This window comes from Eurypyga helias, unplaced genomic scaffold (genome assembly GCF_000690775.1).
Source record: "Eurypyga helias isolate BGI_N326 unplaced genomic scaffold, ASM69077v1 scaffold10449, whole genome shotgun sequence".
NCBI lineage: Eukaryota > Metazoa > Chordata > Aves > Eurypygiformes > Eurypygidae > Eurypyga > Eurypyga helias.
Genome location: NW_010273953.1, coordinates 21,380 through 41,933, shown reverse-complemented (window position 1 = coordinate 41,933; position 20,554 = coordinate 21,380). Strand labels below are relative to the sequence as shown.

The following is a 20,554-nucleotide window of genomic DNA, read 5'->3' as shown; positions in this document are numbered from 1 at the left end:
GTTCTGCAAAAAAGGGCTGGTAATAGCATGACAGTTTCATTTGAAATTTGGTCTCTGCACGAGATAACACACTAAAGAGAGAAACTTCTCCTTACTGGAAAGACCAGCAAGCAATTTTACATATGTCACTAAATACTTTTGGCAAGGGTTGCATATTGCTCAAGAGGGACTTAAACTGTCCTCTAAGGAATAACGTGTTGAAATTAAAATGTTGGGATGACGCTGGCAAATGTCTTGAGCAGCAGGTATCTCCGTGAGATTATTTGATTTGAAAGTTTATCTGCCTTTAATGAAAGAATAAATAAGCTGTATCTGCTTTAAGCAACACACTGATTTTGGTTGAACTTGTTACTGGGTTTGGGTTTCCATTGATGATTGATGTTTTTTTTTCCTTTTCAGATAACACGGTGATACGAGACATTTATTGAAATATATTTTCTGGAATGAAGTAGACAAGCAACACAGAAAAAGTGCAATTACTTATAAGTAATGACAGTACATTTATCTTTAGACGCATTTTTGTTGTTTGTGGTTACCCCAAAAAGTCTTTGGTGGAAGCAAAGAAACAAATGCCTCTATTTGTATAGACCCAAAGTCTGCTGGAGGATAAATCATGCCATTCATATAAGAGTTTTTCATTCAAGTGAGTCTCAGTGTAAATGGGCCAGAAGCAGAACATTTTGGTATAACAAATACATTTACAGCCATGACTTTTTATACTACAGGGTTTCTAAAATCTTAACTTCTTCCAAAGGATTTACAAAAGTGAACAATCGCATGTCACGAATTAAGAATACTATAGAATCTGTTTCAAAGGCAGTGTCTGGTACTCACAGTGAACTAGTTTCGCGGATAGCTCGATTAAAGTCGCACTCAGGTACTCCGGGAAAATCAAATAAAAGCAATGCAGATGCAAATAACATCAGTGCAAATCTGGAAAATCATAAACAAGTCACAGAAGCCAGGACTCAGGAGGATTGCAACAGAGGCCCAGCTGCAAAGAAATCTGCTTGTGCAAGTGAAAAGTTGGACTCTGCGATAGTAAGTTCAGGTGGCACTGATCAGGATATTCCAGAAGATTCAGCATCTACTAAACCCCACCTTTTTCATGTAAGCTACTTTTCTACAAATTTTGGAGAGACTTACAACTTTGTAGCTGATCATATTAACTGGTATTTCAGTACTAATTCTGCTATGGATCAAGAGAAAAAAAGGAATACTTTACTACAGGACTCTCAGAGTGAGGAGACGGATAAGCTTGATTCATCAGAAAATACTCTAATGAGAGAAGAAAAAACAGCAGATGCAGCAGCTACTTCAGCTCCTGAAGCAGAGGCCCAAGGTGCTGAAAAGACGAATGCTGCTCTTCCAGTTTCCACTAAAAAAAGTATTGCAAACTTTCTTTCGTATCCCAGTAACAGTGTACAAGCTTTTGTAGACAGTTACATTGGTGGGTTGGTTCCCAAGTTAAGATCCGATACAAAAGTTGTTTCACAAGAGAAGAGTAAACAGGCAGAACAAGAAGTGTCTGAGAAAGAAGAGGAGAATGAAGCTGAAGAGGCTAAGACTGCAGAAGAGAGGCAAAAGCATCTGTCTCTTCAGAGAGAAAAGGCAAGTCTTTGTTTAGTGTTATTTCTTTATGTATTATTTCTGTGTATATGTGTATCTTATCCAAGTGTAGAAATACACACTCTATATGTGTATACACCTATACGTAAACTTAGTTTTATACAAGCATATATATTTACATGAATAAGTATATGCCTATGTACATACAAGTATATATGTACGCCCACCTGGAGTACTGCACCCAGCTCTGGGGCCACCAACATAAGAATAATATCAAATGGTTGGAGCATGTCCAGAGGAGGCCACGAAGATGCTCAGAGGGCTGGAGCACCTCTCCTATGGGGACAGGCTGAGGGAGTTGGGCTTCTTCAGCCTGGAGAAGAGAAGGCTCCGGGGAGACCTTATAGAACCTTCCAGTACCTGAAGGGGCCTACAAGGAAGCTGGAGGGGACTTTTTACAAGGGCCTGTAGTGACAGGACAAGGGGCAATGGGTTTAAATTGAAAGCGGGGAGATTTAGATTAAGTATCAGGAAGAAGTTCTTCCCGGAGAGGGTAGTGAGGCACTGGAACAGGTTGCCCAGAGAAGCGGTGGATGCCCCATCCCTGGAAGTGTGCAAGGCCAGGCTGGACGAGGCTTTGAGCAACCTGGTCTAGTGGAAGGTGTCCCTGCCTATGGCGGGGGGGTTGGAACTGGATGATGTTTGTACATACTGTGTATGTAAACACATATTTATATATCAATATACACTTACAAAAATGATAGAAACATATACATACTCTATGTATGTTACACGTAAACTTACATATATCCATATTTACTTGTAAATAAATATGTGTATATTATATATACTTCTAAAAGATATACATATGTGTATATATATAAAAATGCGTATATGTTTTATGTAAGTGCAGATGCATATGTAAGTTTATACATGAAGTGTATATGTGTATATACATGTACATATGTGTACAGTATATACATGTATTTGGTTCATATATATGTAGGGAGAGATTACATAAATATAGGTAGATCTAGTTGCTTTTTGTTTGTTGTATTTATAGTAGTCTTACACTCCTTCATGGTCCAAATACTGTGATTTCAGAGTTGCCCTGAAAATACGTCTGAGTACATGCTGACAGATGTCTGTTTGGTGTGTTGCTGCTGTGAGCTGCCTTTATTTGTTTTTCTAGTAAACAAAGAATCAAAAGGGTTCCTGTTTATGTTTAAGCAATGCTTTCTTGGAGCCTGTAGCAGATCTTTAGTACTACATGCTGTACATTACTTCTCAGAAATCTTTAAATAACAGTTTAAAATTAGTCTTGACAAATTTTACCCACTTCTTAGATTAGTTTTATGTTATTTGTTTAAATTAATCTTTTTTTTTTCAGATCATTGCAAGAGTGAGTATTGATAACAGAACTCGAGCTTTAGTTCAAGCCCTAAGAAGATCCTCTAATCGAAGAGTCTGTATCAGCAGGGTTGAAGAACTGACCTATCATCTTCTAGAATTTCCAGAGAGCAGAAGAGTTGCAATAAAGGTGCAAATAGTCTTTATGTGTAGACAAAAAATAAGTGTGACAGACAGTTGACATAGAATAACATAAAACTTTCTCCTGTGCTTTTGTGGGCCAGTCATATTTTCTGTTTGTAAAGATTACGATGTCAATGTCTCTTTTTATAGCTTGTTGGTTGTTTTTGGGTTTTTTTTAACTGGTTCATGCAGATTTATATGCAAAGTATCAGTAGTTTTAGCTAAAGGCTCTTGTAATAACAATGTTTAATTTAGAAGCACACAGCACTGTCATGTGGATAGATAGTATAGCTTATTCTAGTGTAGACGAAGGTCGTACACTGTGTCCTCTGTTGCAGTTGAGCAGGCAGGAACGTACGGTACAGTTGATTGGCGTATGCACAACAGTTTTTATGCTTGTTTGCATGCTTCCTTCGAAGACACGTGACAAGCGTGGAGTGTAACCACCAAATGCGTTCATGTAATCTAGTCCTGCTTTTATTCTCTTTCCTGCAGTGAGAGAACAGGAGGTGGGTGGTAGACTATTTTAGCAGTACTAACCAAATCACAGCATCTGTCAGTCTCATGCCTTTTTCCACAAGATACGACAGAGGTCTGACATGGATTGTAGAATTGCCGGAAAACGAATCTTTGGGAACAGAGTGCAGGCCAGATAAATTATTTGGGCAGGGTACAAGTTGAGCATCCACGTGAACAGGTGTGAATTACTTTATAATAGGGTACATTCACGACTCCTGTTTTAATTATGATAATCTAGGGTACATTCACTACTCCTGTTTTAATTATGATAATCTATCTTTGTGATAAAAATTTTTCATGTAAAAATTAGTGCGAGGTAGAATTTTAAGTTTTGTTTTAAGATGGGTGTACTTAGAAGGTATTTCTTGTTTTGAAGCAGTGTGATACTTACTTAGCAAAATCCGGGCTTTTACCAGTACTTGGTATGCTCCGTCCTTCAGTTTATATTTGGCCAGTGTGACATAAATTTAATAAAACTGCTGGCAAATACAGCTTTTCTAGCTATTGGAAAGATACACGTTTCACCTTGATTGTTTAATTCTGATAGGTGGTTACTTTAACAATGGGGGATGTATGACATAGTGTTGGAGTCCTATCTTTCCTGTGTTAGAAAGAGAGATGGGCATAATGAAAACTTGAATTCAAGTTTTCCTGGGTTTATTGTATTACTTTTATACTTAAATGCTAAACTGATTAATTTAAGCATGGATTTTTTTCTTTTTTTGTATAAACATATAGTTAGAATGAAACATCTTTTTATTTATCAACAGGAAAAATTAATCCCATGCCTACTGCGACTGAGACAGGCAAATGACGAAAGTCTTCAGGCTGCTGTTAGAGAGACTTTAGCTATAATTGGATACACAGACCCTGTGAAAGGCTGGGGAATTCGAGTCCTTGCCATTGATGGAGGAGGAACAAGGTAAAACCTCTGCGTTTTTATATACTTGTAGCCTTTTTCATACTATAACTGGAAATAAAATTTCAGTTTCTCTTGGATTTTGTGTCCGAAGATGCAATTTATGATTTCCAGTTCTGTTACATTTGACTATCAAAGTAATGGGTATTATTTTTGTCTGCATTTGTGCGTAAATTTGCATGCATTAGTAGTGCGATGACACTGAAATGACTTACCTGTTCGAAGTTGGCTACACATGTAAGTGCTTGGATTGGCTCTTTCTCCTTTTAGAAGTAAATTAAATGGTTATTTGAGTTAATCTGCTCACAAGTCTAATCTCAGAAATACAAAATTGGTGTCGAATGCTAGAAGTAGTTTATACCCTTATGACTGTGTTGATTTAGTAATACAAAAAAAGAACGTTCCTGTGCTTGCCTGGAGGATGACTGGCCTTAGCAGGACTGGTCTCATATCAAAGAATGAATAGGCTAGTAGTGAAAGCGGCAGTAGGCATGCTGTTGGTTTATATTTCTTCTACAAGAACGCATAATTTATGCACCACATGTCCTTAGTACATGTGCTCTAGTTTTGCATGAATTTATGCACCTACCACGATCTGTGAAGTATAGTATCAGAAGCATGTTCATTAAATCTGAAGTCTGATGTTTACTGAAAGTTGTGTTTTCAGGCATTTTTCAAGAAATGTTGTTGGCAAATAATTAGCTGATTCATAAGTCTTTATTGGTAGAAAGTGAAATGTGAAGTCATTGAAGAAATACAGTTCACAAGCTTTTTGTTTCCCAGTAGTATTTCTTTGCTTGCATCCAAGTCAGTTACGTTGAATAAGGAGTGTGTGTCACAATTTCAGCATTTGTGTTTCCAAAAGTTTGTTGTAAACCATAAAGATTCTACGAAGTAGAAAGAAGGATGTGATCTGTATAAATGAAGTGTGTTAGTTTTTCTGTTAGATTTCTAGGGCAGTGACATTGGAAGACACCTTACCTTTCAGAAAGCACTATCTACAGCTGTAACATAAATGGAACAAGTCCAGGGAGTGAGCCTGAGTGCCGACTACTGTCTGTTGTTCCACTTAATTGGTGGTGTTCATCTGGTTATTGTTCTGGACTGGGTTGCCTACTGCTCTTCAGCGTGAGCCAGGACAGATTTGGGTCAGCATGCAGGAGGTGCCATTCTCAGCAGAATGTGTTGGCAAGATGGTACTTGATTTGGTGCTCTTTTTGCTGTGTGCGCTTCCCAATCTCTGGCCAGCAGAGTTAGCACCTTTGCGTGCTGTATGCTGCCTCATGCTATAGAAGCACAAGTCTGATGGTCTGGAATGTGTCTTTCCCATGACTTTGGACACATTGAATTGAGGCAGAAAAATACTGTGTCCCAAGGGACATTTTATAGCCCTATTAAGACCAGACTTGAAGTGCTGTGTGGTGTGGGTACAACTAAAATCTACCCTGAGCCTACATCTCCAGAAGGTCACCATCCCTGAGCCCTTGCTACAGAACAGTATGGCTATGAGACAATATGGATGAGCTGTTGAGTACTATTTTTGGTATGCCTGAGTGTGTCATTTATGTTTAGTATTCAGCATTCCATTTTAATTGTGTTCTGCTTTCATTCCCTGAAATAGTTAGGTTTCATACTATTGTAGTTACTAAGTTATAATTACAGTTAAGCAAAGTTGAGCTTAATTAGAACAATGTAAGCTAAAACTACCATTGTGTGTGAAGGGGCTCTTTTGTGTTTCAGGGGTTTAGTTGCACTTCAGACTCTACGGAAACTAGAAGAACTAACTGGAAAGCCGGTTCATCAACTCTTCGACTACATTTGTGGTGTAAGCACAGGTAATTGTTAAGCCACAAGTTGGTATTTTGCTGTAAATATAGAAATCATCTGAGGATAAACATAGATTTTGCAGAACATGATGGTTTCTGGCTTTGAGTGCAAACTTGGAAAGTACAGGTGTTATTTCTAAATGTTTTCTTTTTTTCTTCTGAATAAGAACTTTAGGTGATTCATTATATACTTGTTGCTTCTAATTAAAACTTCAAACTGATTTGTCGGGGGTTTTTTTTAATGAGTATGAAAGCTTCATTTTGTGCAGATACTTGTATCTTAGACCTTTATGGGGCTTCACAGACAACTAAGACAATGTCCCCCAGGGACGGATACTGGGCCAGTAGTGTTTCTTGTAGTAGTATTTCAAGAAGACTAGAGTTGTCTTGAAGGCGAACAGCAACAGCAGAAAAGCCAACAGACAAATCGGAATATGGGAAGTTACAATTAGGTATAAGGGATCATGTTTTCCTTGCAAGGATGGTCAGACACCGGAAGGAGTTGCCTGCACAGGCTGTGGAATCTCCATCCTTGGAGATAATCAAAACTTGGCTGAAAGAGTCCTGAGTAACCTGTTCTAATTGAACCTGTTGGAACAGGAGGTTGGGCTAGGTGACCTCTGGAGGTCCCTCCCAGTCTTAATTACTTTGTGACTCACTGATAAGTTACTCGTCCCTAGGAAGTGGGAAACTCTAAAGCTTAAGTTTCTTTTTAAAAGGCTGTTATCTCTTTTGGAAATGACGCTGGACCAGTAGCAGCATAATGTTGATTTCTAACATAACAGTATGCTGTAGTTCAGTAGCTTACTTCCCTTTAGAAACCCACATTCTTCATATGTTTTTGCAATACACTTACCCTCCATACTGTTTAATTCAGAAATATTAAATGCAGATCACCATGAGTAGATAAAATGTTTGTGTTTCCAGAGTCTTGCTTAATAGGCTCAAGATAGTAAAGAGGAGGAGGTTAGATCTACTAGACAGAATTTGGTTTTAGGCACAGTATAGTTCCCTGCTTTACATTTTTAATACTCTGAAAAAAATGTGCTAGCAGTTTACTTTACCATTTCAGTTTGTGCTGTCGATACGTATGCCAATAGGATTTGCAGGAGCTTGCAGCTGAATGAATTACGGTTTACAAGAGTGATGTAGTAAATGATAGGAAGGATGCCTCTTGTGTATTGCAGGTTTTTAAGATTTATTTTCCTGCTGTGCTTTTCCTGTCTCTTAATATTGTTCAGCTGTTTTGCCTTTGAGGTTTAGAAATAATCAGTTTGCTGTGAATTCAGTGTCACAGAATCTGTCCTTAGCTTCCCTATACTTCACTGGTGGTCAGGGGGTGTAAATGCAGGCAGTCACAGGGAAAGATCAGTGTCATGATGCTGTAATGGTCCCTGCCTATTGCTGACCATGATAGCTGGGCATGGAAGCATCAGGAAATCTGCAAGTACCTGCAGCGCAGTGATGGCCACTGAACTTTTCTTCTTAATGGGGATCCAGGTTAATTCTGTCCCGAGTTTGCGGCTGTTCTGTGCAAAAATCCAAATACAACACCAAGGAAGCTGAGAGGAGGAACTGCCTTGCACCATGAACTGAGTTGCTGGGAGGTCTGTATCGCTGTTGTTCAGAGTATGACATGGTTTTGTAGTTGCACAGAGTGCTTAAGCCATTGAGGACAACTTGTCTGCAGGGGTGCTGTGAATGTGGCTTATGTGTTCTTTTTGCTGCTCGTGCTGTCTCCCAGTATATTAGAGATACTTCTCAATAGTGGTGTGCTTATAATTCAGTCACAGGGAGCAGTTTATAACATCAAGAGTGTGTCATCAGGCAAAGTGCATACTATCATATTTGAAAATGTGCTAGCCTGCTCCAAGCATTTAGAAAATACATTGGTTACCTAAATTTCTATATTGATCTAGTAAGTGGCATTCAGATTCACTGTATGAGGGACTCGATCATGGACATCAGAGGTTCCTTAAGCATATTGTTTGCCAGTGCATTTTACTACAAAGACATTTGAATTGTACTGATGTCCGTGATCATCAGTTTTGGATGTATGTGAAGTTTGCCTAAGGGTTTCACATTAGGATATTCTCCCAAAATATTCCTCCCAAATTATTAAGAACAGGGTGGGGCTAGTGCCCACCTGTATTCTCCCAGCCTTCAGTAATTTGCACATGAGGAGCGTCCTTAAACAAAGCTGGCATCTCTCTGTGTTGGTGATTCCCCCCCTCCCCTAGGATGTCTTTCCAGTTCTGAAATGCATTTAGAAAACCTTTCTGACAAAGGTGAGTTTTTTCAGGAGACTAGTAAGTAAAATCATGGTATTACAAAGCTGGAAGCGTCCTTAGGTGGTTACCTGTTTCCCAAGTGGAGGATCAGCTGTGTGTGTTTCGCTATTGACAATTTTCTAAGATATTGAATCACATCAGACCTCTTCAGAAAATCTGTGATAGTGCTCTGCTGTCTTTACATTTGGGAAAAAAAAAAATCCAAATGTCCGAAGTGGATCTTCCTGTTGCACTTCAAATTTGTTTCTTCTTGTTCTGACTCCCCAGAAACACGCATAACAGATTCTTTCTTTTCTCTTTGCAGCATCCTTCTGTGCATTTAAAGCCTTTTGCCGTGGCCTGTTTACTCAGACTTTCCTTACAGACTGAATCCCTTGACCTGTGATTGTTTTTTGGGGACTCTTTTGTGTGGTTTTTATTTTTTCCAGTTGGTCCACATCTTTTTTGAAGAATGACATTCAGGTCCAGATACAGCTCTTGAGCGGAAGTCTTCTTAGTACTGAATAAGGAAGGAATATTTTTGTCTTTCAGGTCTTGTGTCTTATTTCCCAGCTGCATCCCTGTGTTCTCCAAGATATGCTCCTTAGCCTCCCAGCTTTTTTTGAGGTATTTTTCCCCCACTGAAGTGTTGGCTGTCTAGACTGAGATGGTAGCTGGAGTGTAGGAGTCTGACAGAGAGCAGGATGTGATGGAAGCATTGGAAACTTTTTCACTGGAGCATCTGGTAGAGCCTGCACTGTATCTTTGTTTTTTGACCTTACTCTCCTGTGAGTGTCTTGTTACAATCTGGCAGGTTTCAGAGGAGACCTTGACTCTGGTATTATCTACTGACACTTGTGTGTTGATGTGAACTGCAGGTTTTGGAGCTGTTTCTCTGTAGCCGAACTGAAAATGACTTTGTGTTTGGTATGAATTTTGGCTCTTTGGCTTTGAAGCTCTTCACCAAAATAGCAAATGCAGGATTTTATAGAATCGGTGGTGAAGAGTTAAGAGGAAAAGAAGGTAGCAGAGGATTTGCGTGATTTAGGAAAATGGTGTTTCTCTGCTGCTAGGTGTTTAGCCTGTGTTGAGTGGAGGCACTTGGTGATTTGGCAGTTTCTGTTGATGAAACCTGGACGTGTCAAGTAGGCCTGCATTACATTAAGCACGTGTGCTACCTTTTAAAAAACTGAGTCCATCAATGCACCGACACTCAGCTGTCATGGTGGTGGCGTTTGTTAGAGCAAAAGAAGCTTGGATGTCATGTTTCCCTTAAAGTTACCTGCAACATTATTTGTGTATGTTTTATTCTTACTCTATTTCACTAATTTACTCCTTTTAAAGTTAATTTTATTCAAACCTATTTCATTCATTTCCAAATTGGAAAAATTGTGTATCCTAATCACTCTTAATGGTGAATTACATGCCCTCACGGTATTGCACACTTAGATTTAAAGGTTGTGTATGTCCCTTTCGGTTTCATATATCTAAGAATTGTAATGATGCATTAATCGTATTTTTCCACACTGTGTTTAATGGTATGCTGCAACCATGCTTTTTGGATACTGTTGTTTTGTTCCTACAAGGGTGGGTCATAACTCTTTTTGGCAGGCACTGGATGGCAGTATGTATGAATGACTAATTATAAATGGTTGCAACCCAGCGTATGCCAAACCAGTCAAAACTCCCTCCTTTTTACAGAGTTTTCCTAGAGGTTTTCTTTACTGACTCAGAGTTTGCCAGATAGCAAGTAATGCACCGAATATATTCTTGATACCACAGCACAGATTTCTCTTACTCATTTCTCTTTCCAGATAAAGCAGTGGATTTAATTTGCTTTCTGTCATATACATGTTTGCAAGGATGAAATCTGCAAAATCAATTGATGTTATTGTCATCTTCTCATAGTTCTGTTTTTGAAAGTAGACTTTTCCTGTCTGTTATATATTCTTTTAAAACATAGTTTGTGATTTCCCCCCCCCCAAGCAGAAGTTTAATGATGTAAATGTCAGCTTATCTTCCCTTTTCAAGATAGATATTCTGCTAACCTATGAACTACATTAAATGGTAATCCATCTTTATAATCCTACTCCAGGCTATACTTTACATATCAATATACTTATTTTTCAGGAGCTATATTAGCTTTTATGTTGGGGTTGTTCCATATCCCTCTGGATGATTGTGAAGAACTGTATCGCAAGTTAGGATCAGATGTTTTTAAGCAGAATGTCATCGTTGGAACAGTGAAAATGGGTTGGAGCCACGCCTTTTATGACAGCGATATCTGGGAAAAAATGCTCAAGTAAGTAGAAAACCAAAAATCAGGTGAAAAATAATTTATTATAGAATGTGTGAGAGCCTTCAAGTTTGTTATTGTTTCACTGGTAAGCAATTTTTAAAACAACTGGAAAGGATTAGCATATACTTTCATTCTTTTGAAATAGCTGTTTTCATATTAACCAAAACATTGAAAGCCTTTAATGTAATGATTTCTGTTTCTGGAGAATAAAGTAAGCTTTAGTGCACTGATTTTTTTATTATATTTCTGTATGCTTGCCAGCTCTGCTTGATCTGACTCATTATAGATCTGCCATAAATTTTACCAGCCACCTGCTGTTCCTTTTTTCTTATAGGAGACATGGTGAGAAATGAAACAGTATGGTGTCGTAGGGATTTTCAGTCTTAGCTGCTACCTTGAGGAGTTTTGCTCACTGTCCCTTTCTTTGAAAAAGAAAATGAGCTGTAAGGATTGCAATGAAAAAACCTCTGTGTCAAAGTTGCCAGTGAAATGGTGTTTGTTCATAGGTAGATACACAAGCACATCGATGGGTATTCAGGAAAAGTCTCTGGAATAAGTTAATAGTTATTACAAGTTTTATTACTCAGTGTTATAAATCTGTATAGGTATTGACAGTTCCATTTTTAGGAAACTAATGTCATAGTTTCCCAAGCACCGCTGCTGAGAGAACCTTCTTTGAGAGCAAATGTAAAATGGTAGAGCTGCTTTGGATAAGTAATGACAAATTCCTTTGGGAACATGGTTAATGTGTTTTATGGGATTGAATGGGTATCTTCACGACATTATAGTGGGGAATACCTGTGCTGCCTGAGTCTTAAGCATCTCACCATTTTGCTGAAATGGAGAGGATTCAAAGCATTTTTTCCTCTGTGCCTTTGCATGTTTTTAGGAATATGTGTGTTTATCACATGAACATGGTGAGTTTTTCTTCTCAGCTATCTGGAGTTCCTCTTTTTTTCAGAAAAGCGATTTTTCTCTACCTTCCCTCTTTGCCTCTCCTGCCTAACGAAGTCAGGTGAAAATGAAAATTACCTCATGTGAGAGTATTTTATGTGCCTTTAATTAAAATGCTATCATTCTTTGCAGCTCCCTGTAACACGAGGGAGGTTAAGCACTCTACTCCCATACAATGGACAGAAGCCATTAATACATTATCCATAGATTAAATTAAAGATTACATTTACTGATCAACAAATTACTTTTTTTTTTACCTTATTCTGCAGTGCTGAAGGGAGATGCTCTGCCCAGACAGTGTACTATAGAAGTAGTAGGGGTTCCTGCAGGCCTACTTGTGGTGGAGAAACCTAGCACTGAGAAGGGAATGGAAAGGTTATGTAGCATCTCTTTATGCAATAAGGTGGTCAAGTCTAACTTTTGCTCCTTGCATGCGAAAACTCCTTTTGTGTTTTGTTTTACATTTAAAAGCCTTACTTGCGCTGGGTGGGTTTTTGTTGTTTAAATGGTAGTAGATTAGTCAGCCTTGCTTGAAATAAGAGTATGTGTTTACAGTATCCAGGCACGCAGTACATATTGAGTCCTGCCACAACAGTGATATTATCTTCTGCCAGAAAGTATTCTTGCTGAAAATAATTAAGCTGATGTTGCATTAGGCTAATGGTGCATGTATTCATGTGGCATATTATAAATTCCATTTCAGAAAACGACAACTAATTTTGGTTAACAAACTATTTATTCCGAATGCTCTAGGGAATTGATTTTTTCTTACGTACGTGTTTCTTTTAACTCTTCTTGTGTATTCCTTGACTTACAATTTGAGGGCTGGTTTTGATCAGTTACTTCTATTGCATTGTACAGAAAAATATACTTAGAATACCTCAATCTGTGTAATGCTACATTGAATTGCATTTGTAAGAACTGCCTGTCTTACAGTTCCAAGTTTCTTCTTTCGGCTGTTGTTGCGTATACAATTTTCTTCCTTCGTGCTGTCTTGAGAAATTTGGTGAGCACCTGGGGGTTTTCACAAACTAACTAAAATCCCATACAGGGAATTTGTAATCTTGAGAAGCAATCAAGCACTACATAGAAGGCAGGCTAAAAGTTGCACATTCTTTGTTGGTAGGAAAATGGGTAATGCATGTGTTAGGGATTACAAGTAATAATATTTCAAACCAGTATCTGTTACGCAAAGTGAAGTATAAATTGAGACTGCTCTCCGCTTACTAGAGGGGCAACACGTTCTGTACCAGTTGGGCACTCCAGACATACTTGACAGATTTTGCAGCACCATCAGTGAGCTGTTCCGTATCCTTATGGAACACGCAATACAAGTCTTTTCTATAGGCTTGGTAAAGGTCGCGTAGCTTCCTGGTACTTTTGTTGTTATTAGAGGAAGTTAAAAGTTACAGTTGTGCCTTTTGAATGGAATTTTCTGCAGACTATTTGATTGCACCCTGGCTGTAGCCCATTGGAATGTTTCTTTAAGCTATGGTTGGCAATGTTCTTCATAGCATTATTGACATAAGTGTTTCCATACTAATGACTCAAAGCAATGGAAGAGCAGCATTTATAAAGGCAACTTGTTTATGTAGGTCATGTCTAGAGGACATAGGCCACAGACAGACACAAACAAAGCAGATAGATGGAAAAATAGGATGGCAAATGAAATTGTGTGAAATAATAACCTATGAGTGGAAAAATGTAAAATACTTAAAGGATTTAAACTAACTTTAATATCAGAAGTGATTTGGACATTATCATGGACAGTTTAATGAAACATCTGTATGCTTGTGGTCAAACAAGATGATTCAGTGTGCGATGGTTGGGATTGAAAATACAGAGAATACTGTAAAGCCATTACTTAATGCACAATGCCATTTTGTTTAAAATGCTGTTTACAGTCCCAGTTACCCCATTTTAGAGAATGTTTCTGTTGCAAGATTGGTAAAATGTAGCCAGTGACCAACAGACAACTCACACAATGGGAGTAGGACTCTATTAAAAAAAGCAAGTTAAAGTGGTAATTTGAGATAGTAAGATGTCCTGAGAATTACTGTTCTCATGTTTTCTTCAAGAACAAGCTACTCTTCAATAATACTAAAATTACATTACTTTCTCTTTTAACGGTATGTGAATAAACTTTGGATTTGTGTTGTGACTTTGGTAAAGAAAATCATTGAACAGTGAGGCTTGACAAAGACATTTCATAATACACAATTACGGCATGAATGCTAGCAACAAAACTAAAATAAATTTGGAGGTGGTATGAAACTTCTCTCTCTGGACCTTAATGTCTACAGCTGTGTAGTAGTTTACGGGATTTCTTGTATCGGTTCCTGACATTGATAAGAAACAAAATGTGAGAAAATATTCAGTTTGACAGTTCCTGTAATTAAGCAGTGGATATTGCTTATGCAGTTTTTTAATCTTTGCATTCAGGGCTTGGGGGGAAAAAATCTAATACAGATACTTAGGAAGGAGTAGATGACAGTGGTGCAAATCAGTAGATGTCTTTCATATCTCACCTCTGTCAGTCTCCTCTTTCATTGCTGAATATTACTATTTCATGGTTCTGTGTGCCTTCATCTCTTGCAATCAGTTTGTGAGTGCAGATGGCACTCTTCGCCTTCTGGTTGGTGGCTGAGAGACAGGAATGAATGCATTTATTGGGAAAAATAAAACAGTGCTGTCAGTGTAAAGGTTGTGTCAGCAGCAGTCTTCGATCATAGGACTAGAAGCTGTCCCCTTTCCTTCCTCCCTCTCAAGGACACGTGCACAGCCAACCTTCAAGCACAGATATCCACGAGTGAAACAGTAAATTGTCTTGCTTCCAAATACAGTTTACTACCTACATTGAGGACTACTGCCATTGTAGCATTTGCAGCTTTTTACCTTCTGACCCGACGAGATTGGTAAAGGTGTTGTTTTTAGCAGTGGAAGCGCTACTACCTGGTGCCACAGTAGTGTGAGCTGTGGACAGATGAGCTCTTGACAACAACACGTGGAATCACTTTACTTAAAAACTTGTGGTGATACTGAAAACTGTCTTTGCAGAATAAGATAGATGCACCACCTGTGTTTATGGGGGCCGTGATCAAGGGGGGGAAGAAAACTTGCTGATTTAAATGAAAGCCTGCTTGGAATCGTTATGGATGAGCAGCCACTCTGTAGAGTTTTATACCTTTGCTGTAAGCAAATTGAAGTCAGAATAGATGCTGATATCCTGCAGTGTCCTGCAATAGGACTGTGTTCCAGTTAGCAATTAGAAGTCTGACCCTAATGCTGATGTGATGATAAATTACAGTGCTGACCATTCATGTGATTTTACAGTCGGATTTATAAAAATGTATGCATATGAAATAATTCTACCTGAAAAACAAATGTTAAATGTATATTGAATTACTGTTATAGAAGATTACAGGTAGATGTTTCAACTTTCTTATGAATCATGTAGGGTGGTGCCTTTCCTTAGCTTTTGTGTTCATAATGGTTCGGGAGAGTAATTTTCCTTACTATAAAACAGCTTAGTAAAGATATCAATTTTTTTTTATTTTTAAGTGTAGCAAAGTCCTTTGTTTTCCTCTCGCAAAGTAGCTGAGTAATCCTAATGATATATGGTTAAGTATGTGGTCAAGTGAGTAACTGAATCAAGACCTCCATCACTCTTTAGGCTTATTTCCAACCACCTGGAAGGTTTGAAATATTGGTCCATTGAAGTCAGCCATAGAAATCCGATTATTAGAATGAAATCCATGCATTGCTTCTTTTAAATGCAAAGTTTTCAGAAGTAAGGATGATAAAAATGTATGTCTTTTGTTCATGCTAAACTGATGGAGCATTTTCAATTTTTTTACACTTATATGTAGAGAAAAAATGGGCTCAAATCTCATGATTGAAACTGCAAGAAATTCCAAATGTCCAAAGGTAAGTACAGTTTTCTAAGGTAAATACTAATTGTTTATTCAGCAACTATTTTTTAAAGTTCTGTAAGAGTACTGTCCCTAGAGAAATATTGGATAAACAGCAGGAGTGTTGATATGCTCTCCAATCTTCCATAGGTGTTAATTCATGCTTTTAAAGGATAAAAATTCATTGGCTTCTTAAATTTCTGCAGCAATTTCTCATGTTTTTATTTAATACTTTAAGTTAGAATGAGTTTCAGAGATGTTAAAAAGGCTTATAAGCAGAGAAATACTAGGTCAGCTTCTGGGTGTGGTGCAAAGTTTATTCTTTCATCTAAGAGAGTTCTCATGTCTGGAGAGCCCGTCATGTCAGCTGTGATCTGTGGTGTTGTGTAGCGAGGGAACAGGGTTTCTCCTCACTTTATCTGGATTACCACATTTTCTCCAGTCACATTCATAGGCCCTGAGATCTCTGCTCTTCCTATCTGATCCAGAGGGCACCAGTTAATTGGAAGGGTGTTATATACAGCATCAGCACGAGAGTGAAAGATGAGAAAGCACGGGTATTTTATTTTTGGTGAAGGATAGGGTGTGAAGAAAGAAGAGAAATATAATAGCATATATTTTGGAACAATCTGTAATTAACAGGTGTTTTGGTGTCATACCACTATATTCAATGCTTTACTGTTAAATGGAAGATATTCACATTTTTCTAAACATAGAAACATGTGCTTGACTGACTGCGTTCCTAGCCCACGTCTGAAACAGGGACATGAAAAGGCCGGAGTGGTATGTTGCTTTCTGAGAGAGAAGCTATCCGACGTTGACTTGAAAGTTATCTTTGAACCGGGATCTTTGGCTTCCTTCCATGTTCTTCAGTAATAAAATGTGAATATAAATAGAGTTGAAACTAGCTATTCCCAGTAATAGCTTTGTAGTGCTGACAGTGGGGGCACTCTTCACAAGGCACAGCAAAGCGAAATAGAGCACGCTGTTGTGTGCTTGGCTGCTGTTAAATCCATCGCGGGATGGATTTTCCAGAAGGTGCTCAGGACTTCACAACTTAGTCTGCATCCTGAAGTGGAACTGCATATGCATAGTACCAAAAATAAATTCTAGCATCAGTTTGATAAGTTTTCTCCTAAACTTTCCAAAGCTGTTTTTTCTTACTGCTTCTGGTGCTTAGAACCAAACCTTCCTTTTGACAAAGACAGGAAACTTTTCCTCTGTCAGATGATGGAGTGTGAGTCATGCATGTGTGTTGCTTCTGCACTGTCATATAGAAGTTATACTTGTCTTGTTTTTTTTTATGGATTTACTGTGAATTAAACCATTAAGCGATTAAATCTTACGTAGCTGAAAAATGGAAACGAATACAGTGATACCACAGCATCAGCTGCTAGTGCTGTTGAGTAATGCTTCACGAAACCACTCTACTCTGTAAAATAGTAAACAAAATAGAATTGAACGCCCACTGGTCTGCTCAAGAGTATTGTTCTGAACGGTGCCAGCCAGGCTGGGTGCGTCATCCCTAAAAGTTCTTGCCCACGCCAGCACTCACCCATGACTAGAGGTACTCTCACCTCGTGTCATTATGTCCAACATGCAGTTTTTTTGCAGTCACAGGTTTTGTTTTACGGAAATAGCATTTTGGCTTTTTGCTTAAAATTACATATGTGATTTTTTTGTTAATGACATTTCAGTGTCTTTACAGAAAACCTTGAAAGATTTATGTTTGATTCTTTTGGGTTTTTGCTTTGGGAGAGATTCTTCTTGCAATGCTTGAACTCAGGTTGCAATATTAAGTAATCATTTTCTTGGAGAAAATTTGGTTTATGTTTCTAACATGCATTTTTAATGATGTTGCATTGCTGGTTACAGACTTTTGAGAACAAACTACTATTCATAAAGGCAAAACATTTTAAATCATAGATGACACCAGCTTTTTGTTGAAATATCAATGGATAGATATTCACTTCAGGTTAAACATTTTCTTTAGGGAGTTTGTTTTTTAAGGGGTTTTAGGTTTGGGTTTTTTGGTTTTATGGTTTTGTGGGTTGTTATGTTTGTGTGGTGTTGGTTTTGGTTTTTTTTTTTACTTTTAAAAATTTAGATAGGCATTATTAAAAAATTTTAAAAGGGCACAACCCCCCCCAGTTAGGATTCCAGAACCATATCTAATGTATAAATTGAATTTTGTTTTGTGGGAAGTTCTCATTATCTTTTTATCATCAACATATCTAACTCTTTTTATTCCTCCTAACTCATTAGGTAGCTGCAGTAAGCACCATTGTAAACAGAGGAACGCCACTGAAAGCTTTTGTTTTTAGAAACTACAATCACTTTCCTGGTGTTAAGTCACATTATATTGGAGGCTGTCAGTACAAACTGTGGCAGGCCATTCGAGCATCATCTGCTGCACCGGGTTACTTTCAGGAATATGTTTTGGGCAACGATCTTCATCAGGTAAGTTGAAATCTTCTCCTTTAGTAAGTATTTTCTAATATTATACCTGAGAAAATAGTTGTCTGAATTTCTGAATGAGAAATAAGTAAGTTGGTAACAGAAAGGAAATCTAGAGCGAGTAGGAGTAAGAAAGGAAATTTTAAGCTTGTATAGCCCTTCCAGAACTTGAAAGAATATAGGCTTAAAAATCTTAGTCTTCTCACAAACTTAAGCTCTTCTGCTGTTCCTTTCTTCTCAGCCTGGAAGGAAACCTTATATGAGTTGTAAATTGCCTCTGGCTTCCTGCTTAGAACTGGTATTTCATTAAGCATTATTTCACCAAACAGATGGTCTGACTTAAAATCTGAAGTAAAAACCTACTTAAAATCTACTGTAAAGTGGGTTGGGGGGGATCAAGTTATGCATTTCAGTGTTCCTTTTATTAGTGCAGAATTTCAGTCTACACTCTACTATTAATTCTTTCCATTGATAGCTTATTAAGCTCTACCCTGTTTTCAAGCTAATAAAAAGAATAAGATGCCACAATGGTAAGATTAAACTCAGAGGGCTACTGCAAAAGAAAACTCCCTTGAGGTTAAAGCAATGTCTCCTAGCAACAGTGTATGCTATTTTCTTGTATTGCTGCTTCTGTTGGTGACCCTGACCTTTAAAGCAAGGCAAACTAATTTGTTTAGTATTTTTTTTAACCATTGTGTTCTTGTCCTACTGTGCCCTTTTATTGTTCTCCAGTTCTCTGAGTTTTAAAAGAACCCTTTTGACAGTACATATTAATTTAAACTGTTAGAATTTGTTTTTAAAAAGATCTGTTGCAAGTCTGTGGCAGAAGGGACTACAAAGGATAACTGAACCCGAGACCTTCAACTAAGACAGTGTGAGATTCTATCACTTAAATTGAAAGAAAGCATCTATTACATTTCCATCATATTAATTCATATGGTGGCGTTAGCCTTAACTACCAGAAAGCAATAACAGCGTTTTTTGAGTAATAAGAGGTACCTGGATCACATACAGAATTTCTCATGGTGTCCATTTAAAAGTTGTGTCATCTCATTAGCTTTGTAACATGCATAAGCAATACTGAAGTTTAGGAGGGAATACAAGGTGAAATACTGAAAAAACTCATTAGAGTAAGGGATAATAAACAGAATCATCAGTACAGAGAGACTGCTAGGATTTAATCTGAAAAAATCCAGCATACTTCCATATTTTGAATTAATATTTATATGCAGATGGAATAATTATATTCAGCTCTATAAAAGCTCTGCATACATTGCAAGGGCGAAGGGATATTAAAGGTTCCCATGGAGGGCAGGTTGGTACTACTACATCAACAAAATTGTGATGGTTTTTCCATTAAATTCTGTTTCGCCTTTTTGTTTAGGGTCTTTCCCCACCCCACACCTCCCCTCGCCTACTCTCCAGCCTCCCTACTATGGTACATCTTGTACCCCCAGAACATTTTAATCAAACACTACCTGAAATAAGCAAACAAGTTTTGGGGTTTTAAAGCTAAAAATGGAGTAATGCATCAGAGATTCCAAGCCTAAGCACTGCTTGAAATCCTGAAACATGGTCATCTTCCATCTGGCCAAGCAAAACTGGAAAGGGAGCTGCTTTAGCCTTTGGAGCTGTTCCAAGCTGCTCCTTAACTGCTTGAATGGATCCGTGTTAAGCTATGTGAAGCACTTGTCTTCCTCTTCTCACCTTTCCACCCCCTCTTTCCTTGAACTGAGAGTACATCAAAGTCTATCTGTGCTTCTGTAGGAACACTAGCTAAATAAACAACATGATTTCTAACTACTACGCATTATTTAGGCAATTAGTTGTCTTCACATCGTTTCTGAATTGCCAGACTTGTATCAAATGCAGTAAGGTAGGTATTTGTTTCATATTTACTCACTTTTAAGTCCAGTTTACCAGACTAGATAATGTATGATCAGTGTTCCTAGAGATCAGATCCAGTATTCTTAGACACATGGAGCCAGAATGAAGTCCAGTTCATTTTTCCTTACTCCAGACTCTGGGGCAAAGCTGTTCCATATGGTCTTACCAACACTTTTTCACGAAGTGACCATTCTTTTCCATTTGATGCATTTACTAGAAAGCAAGGCCTTAGGAGGATGTGATTCACCACTGTAAGCCAGTACTGAAACTGTTTATTGTAGTAGAACTACATGCCCATTTTTCTGACTCAGTCTTTCGTGTCATCTGAACATGTCTTTTCTACCCAGGCATGATGTGTAAACACTCCTGAATTCTTCTAGAACCCAGAAGTGTTGTGATCTTTCATGCTT

At 38.0% G+C, this 20,554-nt stretch overlaps 1 protein-coding gene across 1 annotated transcript in view; it reads left to right on the top strand.

Moving 5' to 3' along the window:
• The first annotated feature begins 489 nt into the window (after positions 1-489).
• PNPLA8 (patatin-like phospholipase domain containing 8) overlaps positions 490-20,554 on the top strand; it is a 38,819-nt gene continuing 18,754 nt past the window's right edge. The window contains exons 1-7 of the mRNA XM_010159663.1: positions 490-1,611; positions 2,960-3,109; positions 4,392-4,543; positions 6,281-6,375; positions 10,767-10,938; positions 15,759-15,816; positions 18,066-18,260. Coding sequence (XP_010157965.1) covers positions 490-1,611; positions 2,960-3,109; positions 4,392-4,543; positions 6,281-6,375; positions 10,767-10,938; positions 15,759-15,816; positions 18,066-18,260 — 1,944 coding nt within the window. The remainder of the gene's footprint in view (positions 1,612-2,959; positions 3,110-4,391; positions 4,544-6,280; positions 6,376-10,766; positions 10,939-15,758; positions 15,817-18,065; positions 18,261-20,554) is intronic.